Source organism: Pelophylax lessonae, assembly GCF_965119305.1.
Source record: "Pelophylax lessonae genome assembly, chromosome: 3".
Lineage (NCBI taxonomy): Eukaryota > Metazoa > Chordata > Amphibia > Anura > Ranidae > Pelophylax > Pelophylax lessonae.
Genome location: NC_138770.1, coordinates 604160607 through 604180117, shown reverse-complemented (window position 1 = coordinate 604180117; position 19511 = coordinate 604160607). Strand labels below are relative to the sequence as shown.

Below are 19511 nucleotides of genomic sequence, written 5' to 3'. Positions count from 1 at the left end.
CTCCAGTGTTTTGTATAGGGACCCTATCAAAGAGAAGTCATCTATTGTCCTGGTCATGGGTTAAAGTGTAGGGTACAGGAACCCCATTGAAGAGGAGATGACTATTTTCCTGGTCATGGGTTCCAGTGTTGGGTATAAGGACCCTATCAAAGAGGAGACGTCTGTTGTCCTGGTCATGGGCTAAAGTGTTGGGTATAGAGACCATAGAAATGAGGAGACCACTATTGTCCTGTCATGGGCCTGGTGTTGGGTATAGGGGCCCTATCAAAGAGGAGACATCTACTATCCTGGTCATGGGTTCCAGTGTTGGGTATAAGGACCCTATCAAAGAGGAGACGTCTGTTGTCCTGGTCATGGGCTAAAGTGTTGGGTATAGAGACCATAGAAATGAGGAGACCACTATTGTCCTGTCATGGGCCTGGTGTTGGGTATAGGGACCCTATTAAAGAGGAGACATCTACTATCCTGGTCATGGGTTCCAGTGTTGCATATAGGGACCCTATCAAAGAGGACAAATCTATTGTCCTGGTCATGAGTTCCAGAGTTGGGTATAGGGACCCCAACAAAGAGGAGATGTCTATTGTCCTGGTTATGGGTTCCAGGTTGGAAATGGGGACCATATTGAAGAGGAGACATCTATCGTCCTGGTCATGGGTTCCAGCGTTGGGTATAGGAACCCTAGTAATGAGAAGATAGCTATTGTCCTGTCATGGGCCGCAGTATTGGGCAAAAGAACCCTAGCAATGAATTGAAAGCTATTGTCCTGGTCAATATTTTCAGTGTCGGGTATAGGGACCCTAGAGATCAGGAGACAGCTATTGTTCTGTCATCGATCATAGTGCTGAAGCAGTGGGTAGCCCTTTAGTTAGGTTTAGGATAGGAAGTGTTGAGTGATATCTACCTGCTTTAGGTCATGGGCTTTCGTGTTAAAGTAATTCTCTTAGGACAGGCACCCTACTGTTGCGTATAGAGCCCCCAAGTGTTGATGCAATATCTATCCTGCTTAACCAGAAGTCCAAGCGGAAAAACAGGTAACCTTATTGGGTCAGGTTTAGGGGTCATTCTGAGATGTTAGGTGTAGGGCCCCCTAGTGGTATTGGCAATCCTCCTCTGCCGGGGCCTCAGTGTTGGGTATATGACCCTCGGTAGTATTGGCTACTTTCCTTAGTGGGCCAGAAGCCCCAGTATTGGGTATAAAGCCCACCTAGCAATCTATCCATAAGAAGTGTAAACCGGAAAGCCGGTATATTCCAAAGTCCTAAATCATTATTAGGCTATGGTTGTTAGCATTTTGCCGTTTTAACATGTAACCTAATAAAGATTTTGGTCTTTGGAGTATAATGGGTTACTTCTTATGGATTCATGCTTTTGGAGTTCTCACTCCTGCCAGGAGCACCGGTCACCAGCAATTGGTACGTTTATAGACCAGTTGAGTGTGGGTATAGCTCTTCTCTAACAATCTATACAATCAAGAGTAACAGTGTTGGGTCTTTTCAGTCAAGGGCGTAGGACCCCTAGTGGTTATGGCTATCTTTTTCAGTCAGGGCGCCATAATGGTATTGGCTTTCTTCTTTAGTTAAGGGGCCCCAGTGTTTGGTGTAGGGCCCTCTTGTAGTACTAGTTATCCTGCTCTGTCAGGGGCCCCTGTGTTAAGTGTACATCCCCTAGTGGTATTGGCCATCTTCTCCAGTCACGGACCGCACTGTTGAGTACAGAGCCTCCTAGTGGTATTAGCTATCCCCCTGATTCAGGGGCCCCAGTGTTGGGTGTAGGGCCCCTAATGGTTTTAGAAGCAGGGTGCAGCGCCACTAATAACAATGATCAGTCCTGTGAAAGAATGTCCATAAATCACAATAGATGCATCAAGAAGAGTCCCCACACCAAATGCCATTAATCCTAGAGACACATCACCACTGTGTGTCCTGCTTACCAGATTATATTGACCCTCAAATTATGAAGCAAACTAGTTGGGCCAATAACCACACCTCAGAACACCATGGGCTATCTTTGAGAGGAAAGCTGCAAGGAGGTCGGAGCCATATTGTTCACAGCCCAGGGAGGCAAAAGGGCTTTTATTGATCCCACATTATTGTAGAGATCACACCACTTCAGAACTTCTACACCAGGTCAGTTCTTTTATATCTCCGAGGTGTGGTTGTTGGCCCCTCCCCCTCGTTTGCGTCCCGGCTGTGAGTGTAACAAGGGTTCGGAGAGGAGGTGCTTGTGAACCGTAGTTGGAATACAGAGGACACGGTGGATATCTGGTCCAGCCATCGATCGATTATACTGGCCATTTACATATTTGTATTGACTTCTCTATAATTTGAGGGTCAATACAATCTGGTAAGCAGGACCCCCTCCTCCCTCACAGTGGTGACGTCTCTAGGATTGATGGCATTTGGTGTGGGGACTCTTCTTGATGCATCTGTTGTGATTTATGGACATTATTTCACAGGACTGATCATTGTTATTGGCGCTGAACCCTGCTGCTATTATTTTGTTGTGGGTGTACAATCTTACCTATTGGTGCCTTCATTTATTTACATTAACGAGCGCAGGTATTTAGACTTTTTGTACATCCCCTAATGGCATTGGCTAGCCTACTAATTTAGGGGCCCTATGTCTTGTGTGGTGGCCCCCAGTGGTATTGGCTATCTTTTCCAGTCAGGGGCCCCAGTGTTGGGTGTAGGGCCCCCAGTGGTATTGGCTATCTTCTCCAGTCAGGGCTCCCAGTGTTGGGTGTAGGGCCCCCAGTGGTATTGGCTACCTTCTCCAGTCAGGGGCCCCCAGTGTTGGGTGTAGGGCCCCCAGTGGTATTGGCTACCTTCTCCAGTCAGGGGCCCCCAGTGTTGGGTGTAGGGCCCCCAGTGGTATTGGCTACCTTCTCCAGTCAGGGGCCCCCAGTGTTGGGTGTAGGGCCCCCAGTGGTATTGGCTATCTTCTCCAGTCAGGGGCCCCCAGTGTTGGGTGTAGGGCCCCCAGTGGTATTGGCTACCTTCTCCAGTCAGGGGCCCCCAGTGTTGGGTGTAGGGCCCCCAGTGGTATTGGCTACCTTCTCCAGTCAGGGGCCCCCAGTGTTGGGTGTAGGGCCCCCAGTGGTATTGGCTACCTTCTCCAGTCAGGGGCCCCCAGTGTTGGGTGTAGGGCCCCCAGTGGTATTGGCTACCTTCTCCAGTCAGGGCCGACAGTGTTGGGTGTAGGGCCCCCCGTGGTATTGGCTACCTTCTCCAGTCAGGGGCCCCCAGTGTTGGGTGTAGGGCCCCCAGTGGTATTGGCTACCTTCTCCAGTCAGGGCCCCCAGTGTTGGGTGTGTGGGGCCCCCTAGTGTTGAGCTGAGAGCTAACCTCCTGGGAGAAGCCAGTGTTGAGGCCATGGCCCCGCAGTGTCCCCCCTCAGTTGGGGCCCCCCCTCTCCCAGGCTCCTGTCAGGCAGTGTCGCCCCCGGCCGGTGACAGGTCCAGCCTCTTGGCAGTGACAGCCGCCCCCAGCCTCTCTCACCCTCTACATCAGCCAAGTCGGAGTGTGTCCCCTCCTCGTCTTCCGCCCCCGAACCGGCGGGGCCCCTGGCGCTCTTCATCCTCTTCATGTTGCCGAGTCACGGGCTGGACGAGCCTCCGTTGGGTTTGAACTCCCCTCTCTGCGCCGCCATTCGCGATCCCGCTCGCGTTGCTGGGCGAGAACATGACGTCAGCACAAACACAGCGCGGGCTGCGTGCGCGCTCCTCCCGGGAGCCGCGCGCCCTGCTGAAGAAAGAAGACGGGGAATGTTCGGAAGCGCGCAGGGCTGCGGGGGCGCGCTCTGTGTACCTGATTGTGGCCAGATCTCTGGCTGGCTGATCCCCGCTCTAGCCGGATTTAGCCGCTGCCTGGTTTTCTATCAAAACTAAACAAATCCATTATTATGACATTCCTAGAACAGAGGGCACACGGGGGAGGAATGCCCACCCCTGCCTGTACATTAGCAGCTATTCATTAAACAGGTTGGCTGGGAATGTGAATAGTGAGGGATCCGCTGTGATTGGTGATATTGGAATTTTATACATCCGGGGACATGGCACAGATTTGGGCTATTTTCTGCCCATTCACATCCTGTATTGGGCTATTTTTAGCAGTGACACGTGGCAGCTGCTGGATGTGACCCGAGATGACTTCTAGAGGAGAGACCTGCTGCCCAGACTCTGCCCTCTGATTGGAGGAGGGACAGGAAAATAAACAGTCCTCTACTGTCCATGACACAGATAAGGTTTTTTTTTTTTTGGGCAACAGGCATCCCACGATTCTATTTACGTGATTTTACCACAATTTGTAGGGTAAACAATTGCTTCAAAACCGCACCGTGTTTGGGGTGCCATTGGAAGTGACAGGAATCACACATGCGTACTGCGATTTGGGATCACAACCAGAATCGCTGCAATTCGGGACACCGATATATGAACAGAGCCTATTTTAAAATGATGGAAAATCTCAAGGCACCCCATTCTAAAATTTTAATAACTATTCTAATAGTTTTACATAATGCAGCAGCAACAGCCACACACATAGGACACCCAAAATTAGAGAAGATATATTTTTCCAAAGCAAATACACTTTTGCGAACGGGTACTGACTATTATTCCAGTGTTTCTCTTCTCCCTCAGTTTTTCTCCATCACTTAGCTAATGAGACCCCACAGATGATGAAGGAAGGATCAAACAAGGATGATATGCAGTAGCAATTGACCGATATTGTTTTTTTAATGCCAATACAGATATTTTGGTCATCGGATATCGGTATCGGCCGATATTTTCGGACATGTAAAAAAATGTTTATTTTTTTTTTTTTTTCACAGGTACTCCTTGTGGAGGGATCTGGGGTCTAAAAGACCCCAAACTCCTCCTCGGCACTGAAAAGCATTTAAAACACCAAGTTTGGCTGTTTTGAATGTTGTCAGTTTTTTTAATTTTGGGCTGAGTGCCTGGAAATGATGTCATGACATCACTTCCGGGTTTTTTACATGTAGACCCAATCAGAGCCGAATGTGGCTTTGATCGGGTCTTCGGTGGCTGTGCAGGTAGGATGCCCTGGTCTCCTGGTGGGACGGGAGACCCGGGCGAGCTGCGGAGGGAGACGTCCCCTCCTGCACCTTGTAATGACAGCCGAGCAGCTTCTCAGCCGCATCGGTTGTCATTACAAGACAGCCGACCGTCAGCTATGGACGCCGGTACCGGGGTGATGCCTCTAGCTGCAGCCAGCTTCACACAGTCAAGATGCCGGCAAATGAGACCCAAAAACTGGCAAAAAAAAAAAAAAACGCCCGGATGAAGACTGCGCTTTATTCGTAGGCTGGTGAGTGCCTGTTGTACAGTAGTCGTAGCTGCAAACTTTTCAAGGTTTTAGGGGGTGTACACCCTTCTTCCTGGTCCAATCAGTACTGATAAACGAAGGTGTGGCAAAATGTTATGAAATCTGCATTTGCAGACATTGAATATGTTACACCAATGGGGATAAGGGCTATTTGGTCAATTCACTAAGGGCTATTTGGTCAATTCACTAAGAGTTAAATAATGGCTAATAATACGTGGTAACAATTGTGGTAGCGTTCAATTCACTAAGAATTTTCAGTTAAATACCAAATTCAGTATTTGTTCGATTTAGCAGTAATTACCACAATAGTTAATGCGGCAATTTACCGCATTGAGCTGGTTGCTAAGGAGCGGCCTGGGAAGCCACCCACCATGTCCTTAACAACCGTGGACTCATCAGCTGTCAGCGGGTTACCTGCTTTCCTGCTGAATGTAAAAAAAAAAAAGCGACAAATAAAAATGTTGGAATGGTTAGAATTTTTTAACCAATCAAGTTTTAGGTTACAGGAACTGGTTCTAAAGAGGAAAATAAAGAAAATGGTAGGTTTAGAGAGTAAGATTACAGAGATCCAAAAGAAATTGGAAGCACATAAAGATTCACCTGCATTGGTTAAATTCAATGCAGAGATCAAAAAACGTTTGGAGAAAGTCGATAATGATACACAAAAGAAAAAGCTGAAAAAATATCAGAGATGTAAATGATTTTAAAAATAATCAAAATTTATTTATGACAAATTCCTGCCCAATCAGGAAGAAATGAGATCCAATCCTCACAAAATGGAGGAGTGAGGTAAGGCCATCAATAAGTACCTATCTGCAGGAGGATGTAGTACAGTTGAACTCCCCAAGGAATAGTACCTGGCAGCAGGTAAAAACGAAGGGGAAGAAACCTAAATCCACCCCCGCAGGGGGGAACCCGAATACGACTATTTCAGGTACAAGGCCCAAATCGCACCAACCAAAGATAGCCAATACAAAGGATGGAGGAAGAAATGGCTATGAACAGACCCCTCAAAGGGTTCAGACCTTTAACAGATTTGAACCGTTGAGGACACAAGAAGAATATAAAAAAAACTCCTATCGTCCTTTTTTAGGGAGAGGAAGAGGTCGTGGAAGAGGGGGGAAGACCCTGGAGAGGGAGACAGTGGCACAACGGGAGAGTCCCCAGAGAGGAAATACAATACCAACAACGACAAGACAAATTGAATTATCCACCAAACCACCACTAGAGGATGCAGAGCAGGATGAAAGGTCCAAAAAAGAAGACGGGAGATGGACTAAAGGGAATATACAACCTTGCAGGGATTGAATTAAATAAAAAAGAAATGAATGTACTGAATGCTGGGCTAAAATGTGGAATAAAAAAACCTCTCAATAAATTTGATGTCTATTTAGACTTTCAAAAGTATGTAAGGAAGTTAAATATGAATATATGAGACTTTTTCCTTTAGATTTACCAAAACCAAATAATATGAGGTCAAACCTAAACACTTTCAATTTGTATGCAATCTGGCAGGCCCTTGCACTACATAAAAAAGGTAAATCTGAAGGAAAAAGTCTTCAGAAAATCTTATAGTGTGTATGGCCCTTTACACGCCCTATATACACAACAGGAGTGAATAGTGGATTAAAAAACAGCTCCATGTTCAATCCTCCATAACCATCTAATCACAACATTGAGGTATTTAAACAACTACTTACAAGGGATGTGGAAAAAATCAAACCTGTAAGAACTGCTAATCCGAAGTATATACAGGAAGGTATAGCATCCCTGGAAAATAGGAAGGATGTTGTGATTAGACCCGCGGATAAGGGTGGAGGAGTGATAATATTGGAGAAAAAGTTTTACCATGATCAACTAATGGAAATGTTAAATGATCCTAGCACATATAAAATTTTAGAAAGGGATCCTACTGCTACATACAGATAAGATCTTAGTCACCTGATTGACTTTGGTTTTAATTAAATAATTTTAACTTCAAAAGAAAAAAAGTATTTATTTCCTAGTTTTACTCGTGTTCCAACAATATACACCCTGCCCAAGATGCACAAAAATCAGTCCATTCCCCCAGCTAGACCAATAGTAAACAGTATTGGGTCGGTAACAGCGAGAGTTGGGAAGTATTTGGACTGTTTTCTACAAAAAAGTGTTGTCCAGTTAAGGGCATATCTAAGGGATACTTAAGATTTTTTTGTGTATGTTGGAAAGCTTGATTTTACCTGATGTATCAGAGATCTATTTGGTGACAGCAGATGTTGCATCACTGTACACAATTATTCAACATGACGATGCACTCCTGGTCCTTAATTGGGCACTCAGCAAAAGGGATGATTTGCCCCACATGCAGAAGAAATTTCTAGGAATGGTTATGGAATTTTGCCTTTCCCATAACTATTTTTGGTATGGGGGCAATACTTCACGCAAAAAAGAGGTGTTGCGATGGGCGCAAAATTTGCACCCAGTCTCGCAAACCTTTTTATGGGGGAGTGGGAGGACAGGAGCATATATGCGAATTACAGTGAGCAACTCCTAATCTACAAAAGATATATAGATGACCTGTTTTTTATCTGGGCCGGAGCAGAAACATCGTTGAAAATCTTCATGGAACATTTGAATACGAAAGAACAAAATATATTATTGGAATATACATGGAGTAAAGAGGTAATTATTTATCTGGAAGTTTCTGTTATTATTAAAGATAACAAAATTAGGACTAAAGCCCCGTACACACACACAGATCGTCGTCATACAAACGTCGGCGGACAAAAGATCTGCCGATTGTACGCGTGTTAGTATGGTGCCTCCGACAGCTGTCTGCACACAATCCGCGGACAAGAGTCTTTCTTGCAAACATGAAAATTTTTGTCTGCAGACACCAGAACAGACGATTGTTCGCCTGTCAGTACAGAAATCAGCCGACAGACCGCAGATTTGCAAGACTGGGCATGCTCAGAAAATAAAAAACACAGGGAAAGTTAACCATTACATGACATCACTTCTGCAGTCAGCTGAAGTCTGCGGACAAAATTCTTGTGCTGTCCTTGTGCTGTCTTTGCACTTTTCAACAGACACCGACATCCCGGGGAGAAAAGACGAACATTTGTATGACGACGATCTGTGTGTGTGTACGGGGCTTTAGGCTTTCTTCAAGCCAACAGACAGAAATGGATATCTCCCCATACACAGTGGTCATCACCCGAGCTGGTTGAGAAACATACCGAAGGAGCAATTATTAAGGATCTGCAGGAATTGCACTACGGATGAAGATTACATGACCCAATCAGCCTTGATCAAGGATAGATTTATAGAAAAGGGCTATAGGCCTGAGGGATTAGATCAAACGGTCAGAGACGTTTTAGCCATTCCTCATGAATCATGCTTGGCACCTAAAGATAAAATACCCAATGAAGCACATCAATGGGGATTTATTACAAATTACAACGTTCAGTATAGAGAATTTGAGGAGATCATGAAGAAACATTAGGGCGTATTGCGGTTGGATAAAACATTGGGTCCAGTGTTACCTGAAAAAGTGTTTATTTACCGTAGAGCACCGACGATTGGAGACAAAATTGTAAAGAAAGTCCTGGACCCTCCAAAAATATTTTGGAATACGACAGGATTTTATGCATGCAGAAGATGCAAAGCATGCCGCCAAGTGAATACTCATTTTAGAGGTCTCACACAGAATTCACATCAGGTGCGAATGACAAAACCTTTGAGATAAAAGATTTTATTTCTTGTATTTCCACGAATGTGGTATATGGCATGGAGTGCCCATGTGGCTTACTTTATATAGGCCATACAAAAAGAAAACTAGGAAAAAGGATCTCTGAACATATTTACAAAATAACTACCGGTTTTCAAGAACACAGTGTTCCCTTATGCCCCATACACACGTGCAGATTATCTGCAGACTTTTGTCTGCAGACTTACCTTTTCTATGTAGTGCAAGGGCCTGCCGGATTGCATACAAATTGAAAGTGTTTAGGTTTGACCTCATATTATATGGTTTTGGTAAGTCTGCAGACAAAAGTCTGCAGATAATCTGCACGTGTGTACGGGGCATTACATTTCAGAGAGAAGCATGCTAGGGATCCATCAGGCCTCAAATTTGTGGGATAGAAAAAATGCCTGCTAATTGGCGAGGATCCAATAGAGTAAGGGAGCTCTCAAAAAAAAAGAAACCCATTGGATTTATAAAACCAATTCTCTAACGCCTAACGGGTTGAACATTGACCTAGACCTAAATTGTTTTTTGAGTAATTATTAAACACCACCATTAATTTTATAATCTAAAAACATTTTGATACTCTTTTACAATTTTAAAAGGATTAATTTTAAAAGGAATAGGTCATTGTTTACTATTCTTAGTAATTTTATTTTCAGTAATATAGAATTTATACATTTTAATATATTTTATGTGTGCCATTAATTCATCTTGACGATTGTATGTAATATAGACCTACCTATGAGCCAGTCTTTTAAAATATAAATGATTCATTTTTATGAGGATCTTATAATGTTTTTAGCAAACAAACATGTGTGAAGATTGAGCGATACCGGTATATATATTTTTTGAAATAAGTAGTTTTAAAAAATATAAAAATATTTGAATTTGATGTAATATTAGATATGTGCAATATACTCAATGTTTATCTCCGGATTGTACCTGTAGAACAGTGGTTTTAAGATTAGGACCATTAGTATACCAATCTGAATATATTGGAGCTGTACGAGTTTATTTTACCACTATTAAACGACCATACACAGTAAGATAAGTGATCGGTGGCCGATCCGGGCAGTAATCTACAAGGCACAAAATCTTTGTGTCTAGCATACAGTACACCCCAAGAATTGCACTGGTGGCATATGGATAATAAAAACATTAAAAACAGATGCCCATGGTGTATAGAAATAAAGCATTGAGCTAAGAGATCAGGATGGCGCTTTGAGCTCTGTCCGGTTACCTGAGGGTTAATGGATATGAAGGGGAGGTCTCCGGAGGTATTCATAAGGCTGTTGATGGCAACGTATCAGCGTCCTCAGTTGAAGTCCATGTGATGAAACGCGTCAGGACGCACATACGTTGCTGCCTTGGAGACCGTTGATGCTACCAGCTGATGTTCCGGAACTCGCCGCGGTCTGACTGATCTCCGTTCAGCGCGCGGAAGTGGTTTAGCTTGAGGACAGCGAGCAGCGGTACACTCGGTCCCCATACTTTGAGCTGTGATTGTTCTATTTAATTGTAAGCAGATATATATAGAAGGGGGTTCGGGGTTATGCATATGTTGTGTGAATAAAAGTTAAAACGATATTACACTATCCCTGTCCCTATTTGTCTGCTTGCATTTCATTGTGCATACACGGCCCCTGACACTGACATTGGTGGAAGTCCATGTGGTATCCGTGCTGCAAAAGTTCAGGATTTGCTGGATATCGTGGGGAAAAGGGCTTATGCAGCCTATGCATACACACTCAGAGTAAAGTGATATCTGGTGAGTGTCCATTCTTAAGGGGAGCACTGAAGGTGTGGTGATGGCTTTTAACAACCTGCCTAAGGAACACTGGTGTTATTTTGCTTGAAAGACTGTCTCTATACAATCACAAGTATACCCATACGTGGACACTCTGGATATTTATTTATCTACGATATTGGATGGAATATTGGATGGACTATTTTAGACTATTCAAATAATTGGATTTAAGCTCTGCTGAATGTGAATAACGCTATACTAGTTGTGTTCAGGAGAGATTGCATTTTTTACATTTTTTTTTTATATGGTTCATATTTTTACAGTGGCTGCTAGTGTACACTGAGGTGCTATAAATATATTTTAATATTAAAGATCTTTTAGATCATCTTTATAAATCCTGAGACCACCAACGCTGGACGGGTGCATGCAGATTTTATCTTCAGACACCTTTTTGTTTACAGATTAAGTGGGTCCCTCAGTCCCCTAACATTCCAGGAAAGAATCGGGATGGTAGTCATGGTGACTGGCAGTACAGCAGAACCCCGGAGAAGTCAGGGGTGCCAGCTGGCGGAAACCACACAGGGTGGGGCAGGGGACAGGAAATACAGCTACCGCTAGCTAGGCACATAAAGTAAGCACATTCCAGACTCCAACTCAAGGAGGCCAACAGGACCTTCCAACAAAAAATAAACAGCATAGGAAACAGAACAACGGGTCGAGGGTGCCACAAACAAACACACAGTCTCCCACTGTCAGGGCCCTCAGACACCGGAGTCACATACATTGTGTCCCTGGGGAGAACCCCAGCTCACCTTCCCCTCCCACGCAGAGCACAACAGGTCCCATCAACAGTGGCGAGGAAGCTGAGTACCTTCAAAAGGAAAAAGAAGAAACCAAACCAAGAGAAAAAAAAAAAAAAGGGGGGAGGGAATGAGTCACAAGCACGTAGGGGAACCAAAGTTTCTGCGGAATGGACAGATCCTTACAGCTCCAAAGCAACAAAAAAAAGTTTGTGTCCCAAACGATCTCCAGGGTAGTAGCACATGCATGAACAAAATGTTGAACAGCAACGTGGGGACAAGGTGCTTTGGTGGGTGCCCCCTGCCCCAAAGCACCCACCCCCCCATGTTGAATGCATGTGGCTGGTATGGTTCAGAAGGGGGGCATTTGCCACCCCCCCTCCTTCCTGACCTGCCGGGCTGCATGCCCATATAAGGGTCTGGTCTATTTTTTTTTATTTTGGCGTGGGGTTTCCTTTAAAATCCATACCAGACCCGAAGGGGGTTTTTCTTTTTCCCATACTTTTTAGTTGTCTATAAACAAACAAAAAAAGAAAAGCCCATTGAACACTGATGAGTCATCTGTTGTGAAGGACGCTGCAGCTGGCTTCTTAGTTCACTGCTTACCAAGAAGCTCTTTTTTTTTTTTTTTTTTTTTTTTACAAACAGCCTGGGGGTCCCCAGAATTCCAAATTTTCGTAATGATTCAAATTCTGTGTAAGGAATAGCTGGTTGTTAAGGAGCGGGCTGGGAAGCTGGCCGCTGCGTCCTTAAAACAGAACTGTAGGCAAAACTTTTTTTTTTTTCATTTTGGATATAGTAAGGGAGGGTTATAACCCCTGTCAAATTTTTTTTCATCATCTGTATCCCGAGGAGATTTCCCTTTACTTCCTGTCCCATAGCCAAACAGGAAGTGGGAGGAAATCCCTGCAAATTAGGGGAAATTCTTAGAGGACCCCCAGATCACCAGAACTAGTGTCCCCATTGGAATATTTTCCCTCTATTACTTTTCTGGGGACAACCCAAAATGAAGGTTTTCACTTTCAATGGTAATCATAAACAGGACAAATAGAGAGGGGAATCTCCTTAACAGGGACACTGACAGAGGTGTTCTAATCCATCTCCACTATCAAAAAAAAAAAAGTTTTGCCTTTATTACAACCGATGACTCATCAGCTCTCAGCAGGCTACCCGCTGAGAGCTGAAATGTAAACAAAAAAATGCCGGTGTAACGTTAGAAAACCATACCCCGTGAAAATTGCATACCCACGTCACTTCCTGTGAGGAACAGCAGAGCAGCGTAGCAGTGCGCATGCTCACAGCCCCGGATACGTCTCACCAGTCACTTTGTATTTACATTGTACCATTGTATATTTTGTATTTCACATCACCTGTGGCCACGTTTTGCACATATCAATTTGGTTTATTGGCACTCTTCTATTTATTTAATATCGGCTTATTCATATTTGGCAGAATTTTTATTTATTTATGGTCATTCTTACACGTCACTTTATTTGGACGTTTTTTGCACGTCACTTGGATTCACTTCGAGCTACTTTTACCCATCTACTTGTTTTATTATTGCTTATATATTTTATATTCTGTGGAGTCTATATTTATGATCATATTTGCACACGTCACCTTATAGGGACGTCTATGCATATGCCACTTTGACCCACTTATCTACTTATTCAATCACTGTTTACATTTTTCACATATCCGGTGGTATCTACATTCATTATTATATCTATGATCATCTTTGCACACGTTACTATGTAGTGGTCGTTTATGCATATGTCACTTCGACCCTCTGACATTTTTTACCCATATTTACACACTTATACATATTCTCCTACATCTTATCTATTGCCACACTCACCTGGCATTCCATAGTCCATACACCTCACCATTAGGCAGCGCCACTCCCCCTACCCCCCTCTTCATTTAACAGTTTATATTTTTACTAGGGATGCACCGAATATTCGGCGGCCGAACATTATTCGGCCAAAAATAGAGAAAATAGCACTTTCGGCGTTCGGCCGAATAATTCAAAAGGCCGAATAATTTTGAGCCGAACAATGTCAGCTTCCGCCCTGACCGCTCACCTTCCCCATTGCGGCTCGCGGCTCCCTTCTCACACGCCGCCAGGGTCCTGTCCGGCCGCGAGTAGGGGGTGTGACGTCACGCGCGCATCCCGCCCCCGGCTCCTGACTGCGGCTCCTTCACACTAGGTTCACCCCCCGCCCCCCTGTTCGCGGCTTTTGGCTCTGGCTGCAGTTCAGGTATGTGATGTGGAGCTGAGCACATTTGGGGGAGAATACGGTAGCTGGCAGCTGCACAAGCATTATTGTGCAGACTGCCATATGTTGTTGCCACTTGCCATGCTCATTACATTAGAGTGCCCTATAAAGTGCCCCTTAAAAAAAAAAGAAAGAAAAAAAAATGTGCCCAACAGAGTGCTCCCTTGACATAAAATGTGGCCATCAGCGTGCCCCTTATTTTATGCTAAGGGACATGCTGATGAGCATATTTTATGTTAAGGGGCACTCTGATGAGCATATTTTATGTTAAGGGGCACTCTGATGGGCATATTTTATTTTAAGGGGCACGCTAATGGGCATATTTTATGTTAAGAGCAACGCTGATTTAAATGTTTTGTTTTGCCCATCAGAGTGCCCCCTAACATAAAATGTGCCCATCAGCGTGCCCCCTAAAAATTGGCAAAATAAATGGAAAAAATGCGAAACACCGCGTTCAGTATTCGGCCTTCGGCCAAGCATTTCATTATTATTCGGCTTCGGCCAAGAATTTCATTTTGGTGCATCCCTAATTTTTACTGCATTTCCATGTTCAGTGAACTGTGGAAGACCAGATATAGCGAATGCAGAGGTTCTGGGTTTAGAAACACTTTAAGCTTTTTAACTCACTTTCAAAGTTTTATGACCATTCTCACCTCTGTCCTACTTCTCCCCCCCCCTCCCCCAATCACTTTCACAGCTCACTTGCTACTTCTTATCTAAGATTTTCACTTTTATCACCCTGTGTTTCACTCCCCCAGAGATTGCTGTATTTGCAGATTTCCTTTTATTACTGCTAAACCTTTGTGTATAAGTACTTCCAGGGCTAAGAAGTAGGTAGACACCCCTGATGGTTCATGAGCAACCATCCATAGCTTCCAACTGTTCATCATTTGGAATCAAATCCCTTTTCCCTCCTCAGGCATTCATGTTTAGTCTGATGCAATAAAACTAAGAAAAGAAAAAAAGGTTTCCTTAAATCTGGAAGGACAGGACATGGGCTCCATAATCAGACACTGGGTGCAGCCACCTTCAAGTGACAGTGGCAGGCAAGCAAGCAGAACATTGGACAGCACATATAACCTCTCTTACTCCCAGCAATCTCCAGTTTTGTAGCAAGCAATAAGAGGAAATGCCTGTGTCCTGTACTTTTAAGAAAAAGGAATTTTTTAAAATAATTTTCTTGATAGTACAGGACTAAGGCTCCATAGCAATTGACATTGAGATGTCCTTTAGAACAACAATCGAAAGGTGAACACAGATTTGGATGAGCTTTAGTTATGAGTTGCCTAATCTGCCTAGCAATGATGAAACAAGATGCAGGGAGTTTCTTGCGGTAGTCCTCTGGCAGTACAAACATTATCCAAGCAACAGACAGCAGTAGTGGCGGAAAGCTAAACTTGCACTGTATACACCACATCCAATGGTGGGATGTTTAGAAGCAGGACAAAGAGGGTAGGAAAATGTCCTGATTAAGGTGAAAGGAAGAAAACACTCTGGGAGAAAGGAGGCCTAAGTCTCAAAACCACCTTGACCCTATAAACAAAACAGAAAACACTTTTTAAAAGCTAATGCCACCAGTTCTGGGACCTATAACACTGATGCGATAACCACAAGAAAAACACCTTACAATTAAGGTCAACCAAGTGAATATCTCAAATGAGGTCAAAGGGAGGGCATCAGGAGAGTAAACAAGACCATACAAAAGGATAAGTTCAGCTTCAGGGAACGTTACCTGTTTTTTAGGGTGGAACATGTAAAAGTTTCCGCTCCTGCAGTGGCTCGGCGATCCAAGCCCTCTGTGTGACAGCAGTAAGGGAAAAAGTTCCCCATACCAGCTGTCACTTTTTGAAAAGAGCACAGCCAAGCGTAGCTTCACACACATGGCCACGTCCTTCATTTACAGCATTCTAATGAATGAATAAAGTACAAGTACCAACATCCTTTGCAGCTGTTGGGCTTGCCGTTCATCGATTCTTCCTGTCAGTATAAAACTGCTTATCCCCTCCCTGCCGAGCTCATCTCCTGTCGATGGCCCTCTTTTTTCCCTGTGTATTTCCCCATTTCGCTTCCGCGTCCCCCCCCCCACCTCTTCTTTTGTCTCTCTCTCTTCTCTGCCCCTTTTGTTTCCCCCCTACCCCGCTCCGTCCTCACTTGCTTGCTTCCGTTCTTTTTCTCCGTTATCACAAAAAAGGGCAAAAATTATGGGTAGTTGAAGTGTGGGACCCACCAATAATTACGAACATGTTTTCTGCTATGTTCACATTTGAAATGTTAGTTTGTAGTGCTTGCATCTTGTTCTGGTTGTCTTACCTTCTCTGCCTTAACCACTTAAGCCCCGGAGAATTTGGCTGCTAAAAGACCAGGGTTTTTTTTTGCGATTTTTTACTGCGTGACTTTACCGGACAATTGCGCGGTCGTGCGACGCTGTACCTAAACAAATTTGACGTCCTTTTTTCCCCACAAACAGAGCTTTCTTTTGGTTGTATTTGATCACCTGTGCGATTTTTTGATCATGCGCTATAAACAAAAAAAGAGCGTCAATTTTGCAAAAATAATATTTTTCACATTTTTTTATATGAAATTCCCCCCCAAAAAAATGTAAAAATCAAAATTTAACATTTTCGGCCAATTTGTTTTATGCTACATATGTTTGGTAAAAAAAAAAAAGAAAAAAAAAATCGCAAAAAGCGTATTTTGATTGGTTTGCGCAAAAGTTATCGCGTTTACTAACAAAGGGAAAGATTTTTGTCATTTTTGGTGTTTTTTTTTAACGCGTAATAGCGGCGATCTGCGATTTTTTTTCGGTACTGCGACATTGCGGCGGACAGATCGGACCCTTGACTGACATTTTTGACACTTTTGGGGTTACCAGTGACATTACTGCAGTAATCAGTGCTATACATATGCACTGTTACTGCAAAAATGACACTGGCAGGGAAGGGGTTAACTGTATTGGAGAGGGAGGGGTTGAGTGTGTCCTAGGGGCGTGTTTCTAACTGTAAAGGGACATGGCTATTGGTGTAAAAACAGAGATCAACGGTCCTACATAGTAGAACCGTCTGATCTTCATTTTTACACCAGGGAGAATGGCAGGCGGCTTGTTTACATAAGCCGTACGCCTTTCTCCCTTCTCCGGAGCGATCGTGAGTGACCGGCGGACGATCGGGTCCACCGGTCACACGCATTGACTTGTCAGTGAACGAGCCGGGGCGGGCGCGCGCCTGACCGCCGCAGTACATAGTCGTGCGGCGGTCGGCAAACGGTTAATAAAACTTTATATTTGAAAAAAAAAAACAAAAAAAAACTGCCATATGATGTATGGGCAGACAGCTTACACAGTGTGCAGGAGACCTGCAGGGCACCAGAAATCTGCTAATCGCTGGTGCAATACTTTCCAGGCTCCTAAATAAATAGATAAATAATAAAAATGCACATTTTTGTGCCTGCAAAAAAAAAAAAAAAAAAAATGTGCATTTATTATTTTTTTAAAGATGAAAATATCCTTTAAGATCCCACTGTGATACCAGGTAATGAATAGGGAAGAATTATTTGAGCCAACATATGTATAACCGCTTTCACCAGGGAGTAAGCAGTCGGAGGTCTCTGGAAGAACAGGGCTGAAATTTGAGCCTAGAGGGTACTCAAGGCCAAGGCACTGATCCAGACAAGCCTGGAGAAAAGACAGGATATGTCCCATGGAGTACCATCAAAGATGAAATTTTCATTCTTCACACCATATGAAATAACCCTTCCATGTGCAAAGATAGACTTTGCAGGAAGTTTACTTCCTAGCCTTGAAAACAGGCAACAGGTCTGAAAAAAGCCCATGGAGAGTTGTCAGACTATGTAACAAGTTCTTCAAGGCTAGTTTCGTGCCACCAGGATGATCATTGAAATGGCCTCTGCCTCCATCCTGTGAAGCAGCGGAAAAAGAAAGTCTTAGATCAGCCAAAAAAAAAAAAAAAACCCTAGGTAACCAGTGCATCCACTGCAAAAATCCCTGATCCTGGTTATGAACTTGTCCATGGTGCTGGATGCCAGAAGATCCATGTCTGGCGTCCCCCATAGGCGACAGATCCCTGAACACTTCAGAGAGGAGAAACCAGTTCCCCGAACCCAGACACTGAGGACTCAGAATGTCTACCTGCTACCGTCCTCAATCATCCCTGCAACTGATCTGTCCACTTCTTAAGGGATAGGCAAATGCCCTTAGCTCCAGAATGTTGATGTGAAGTCTGGGCTGCCTTGATGACCAAGTCTCCCAAACCATCTCTGACCCTGGGAACCTATACCCAGCCAAAAAGCCCTTATATGTCATGAAAACCATCCAGGTTAACTAAAAAAAATGACTTTGCTGATTCCAGCATGGAACTTGTCAGCCACCAGTTCAGAGATATCCTGGCCTCAGACAAGAGCATAGTGCAATCCAGAGGCTGTGGTAGTTTGGCCTACATAGTTAAAACACAGCTGCAGGGCTTGGACAGAAACTAATCAAACTTTACCACTTTAAAAGGGGTCTACCATAAATCCCAGAACTTTTGTGCAAAACTGGACTGACAGGAGCTTTTTCGAGAGAAGAGTAAGAACATGAGAGCAGAGGGTCAACACCTGCTTCTAGGGAAGATATACCTGGGTCTGGGCTCTATTCAAGACTAGGTCCAGGTACTCCCAGCAATGGGTTGGGTCCAACACAGACTTCTTCAAGTTGAGCATCCACTTAAAGTTTTGATGCATTTGCATTGGCAGAAAGGGCAAAATGCTCTCAGATTGTTCAGATACCCCACAATGTGGATTCCCTGAGAGCACAGCAGCAGCACGACAACAAGGGGACAGTGCCTTGGTGAAGCCCAGGGTGCTGTGGACAGACCACAGGGAAGAGCCACAAACCAGAAATGCAGTTTGCCCACCGCAAAGCACAGGAACCACTGATGTAGAGGAAAGATGGGGAGACTTGCAAATACACATCCTTGATGTACATTCATGCCAGAAATTCTCCTTGTTGCAGCAAAGCAAGAACAAAGCAAGTTGATTTCATTGGGAATTTGTAGGTGGGTGTTGGGAATCAGGATGGGGAAAAACTCCTAAAATCTTTTCTCCAGAAATCTGGAAGCAGATTTGTCCAGTTTGGACATCCAGGATTTGTACCAGAACCGAGTGAAGAATTTCGCCTCAGAAACAGATCTCTTCATAAATACAAGAGTGGAGACATTTGCTTACTTCTTTCGTAGTTAGTTGTGCTTTTACCTTTCATAACCTCCTTAAGCTGGCCATGTCATTTTTTTGCAGGTTGAAAAAAAAAAAAAAAAAAAAAAAACTTACCTGATTTCCCCATCCAAGGTGGATGGGGGAATTCTCCTGCTGTGTCATTGTATTCTTAGAGACTTCCCTGTTGTCAGAATACACTGATCAGAGCTGCAGCAGGGCGGTTGTACAGAAGATGATCTGCCATGAAGGTGGGATGACAGCACTCAGTCGGTGTCTCCCAGTTGCGCTCCTGCGTGTAACCCTGATTGCCGGAGCTGGGCAGAAAAATGTCAGCTGAATAGTAACTTCAGCCAATCTACTGCAGTCACTGATTCGTTTTTCTGGTAAATGCAGGTCCAGGCTGTCAGA

General features: G+C 44.1%; 1 protein-coding gene across 2 annotated transcripts in view; it reads right to left on the bottom strand.

The window, feature by feature from the left end:
* LIN9 (lin-9 DREAM MuvB core complex component) overlaps nt 1–3674 on the bottom strand; it is a 120105-nt gene extending 116431 nt beyond the window's left edge. For both annotated transcript variants that reach the window (XM_082251640.1, XM_082251641.1), the window contains exon 1: nt 3498–3674. In XM_082251640.1, coding sequence (XP_082107766.1) covers nt 3498–3585 — 88 coding nt within the window. In that variant the 5' untranslated portion in view covers nt 3586–3674. The remainder of the gene's footprint in view (nt 1–3497) is intronic.
* Between the last annotated feature and the right edge of the window lie 15837 nt (nt 3675–19511).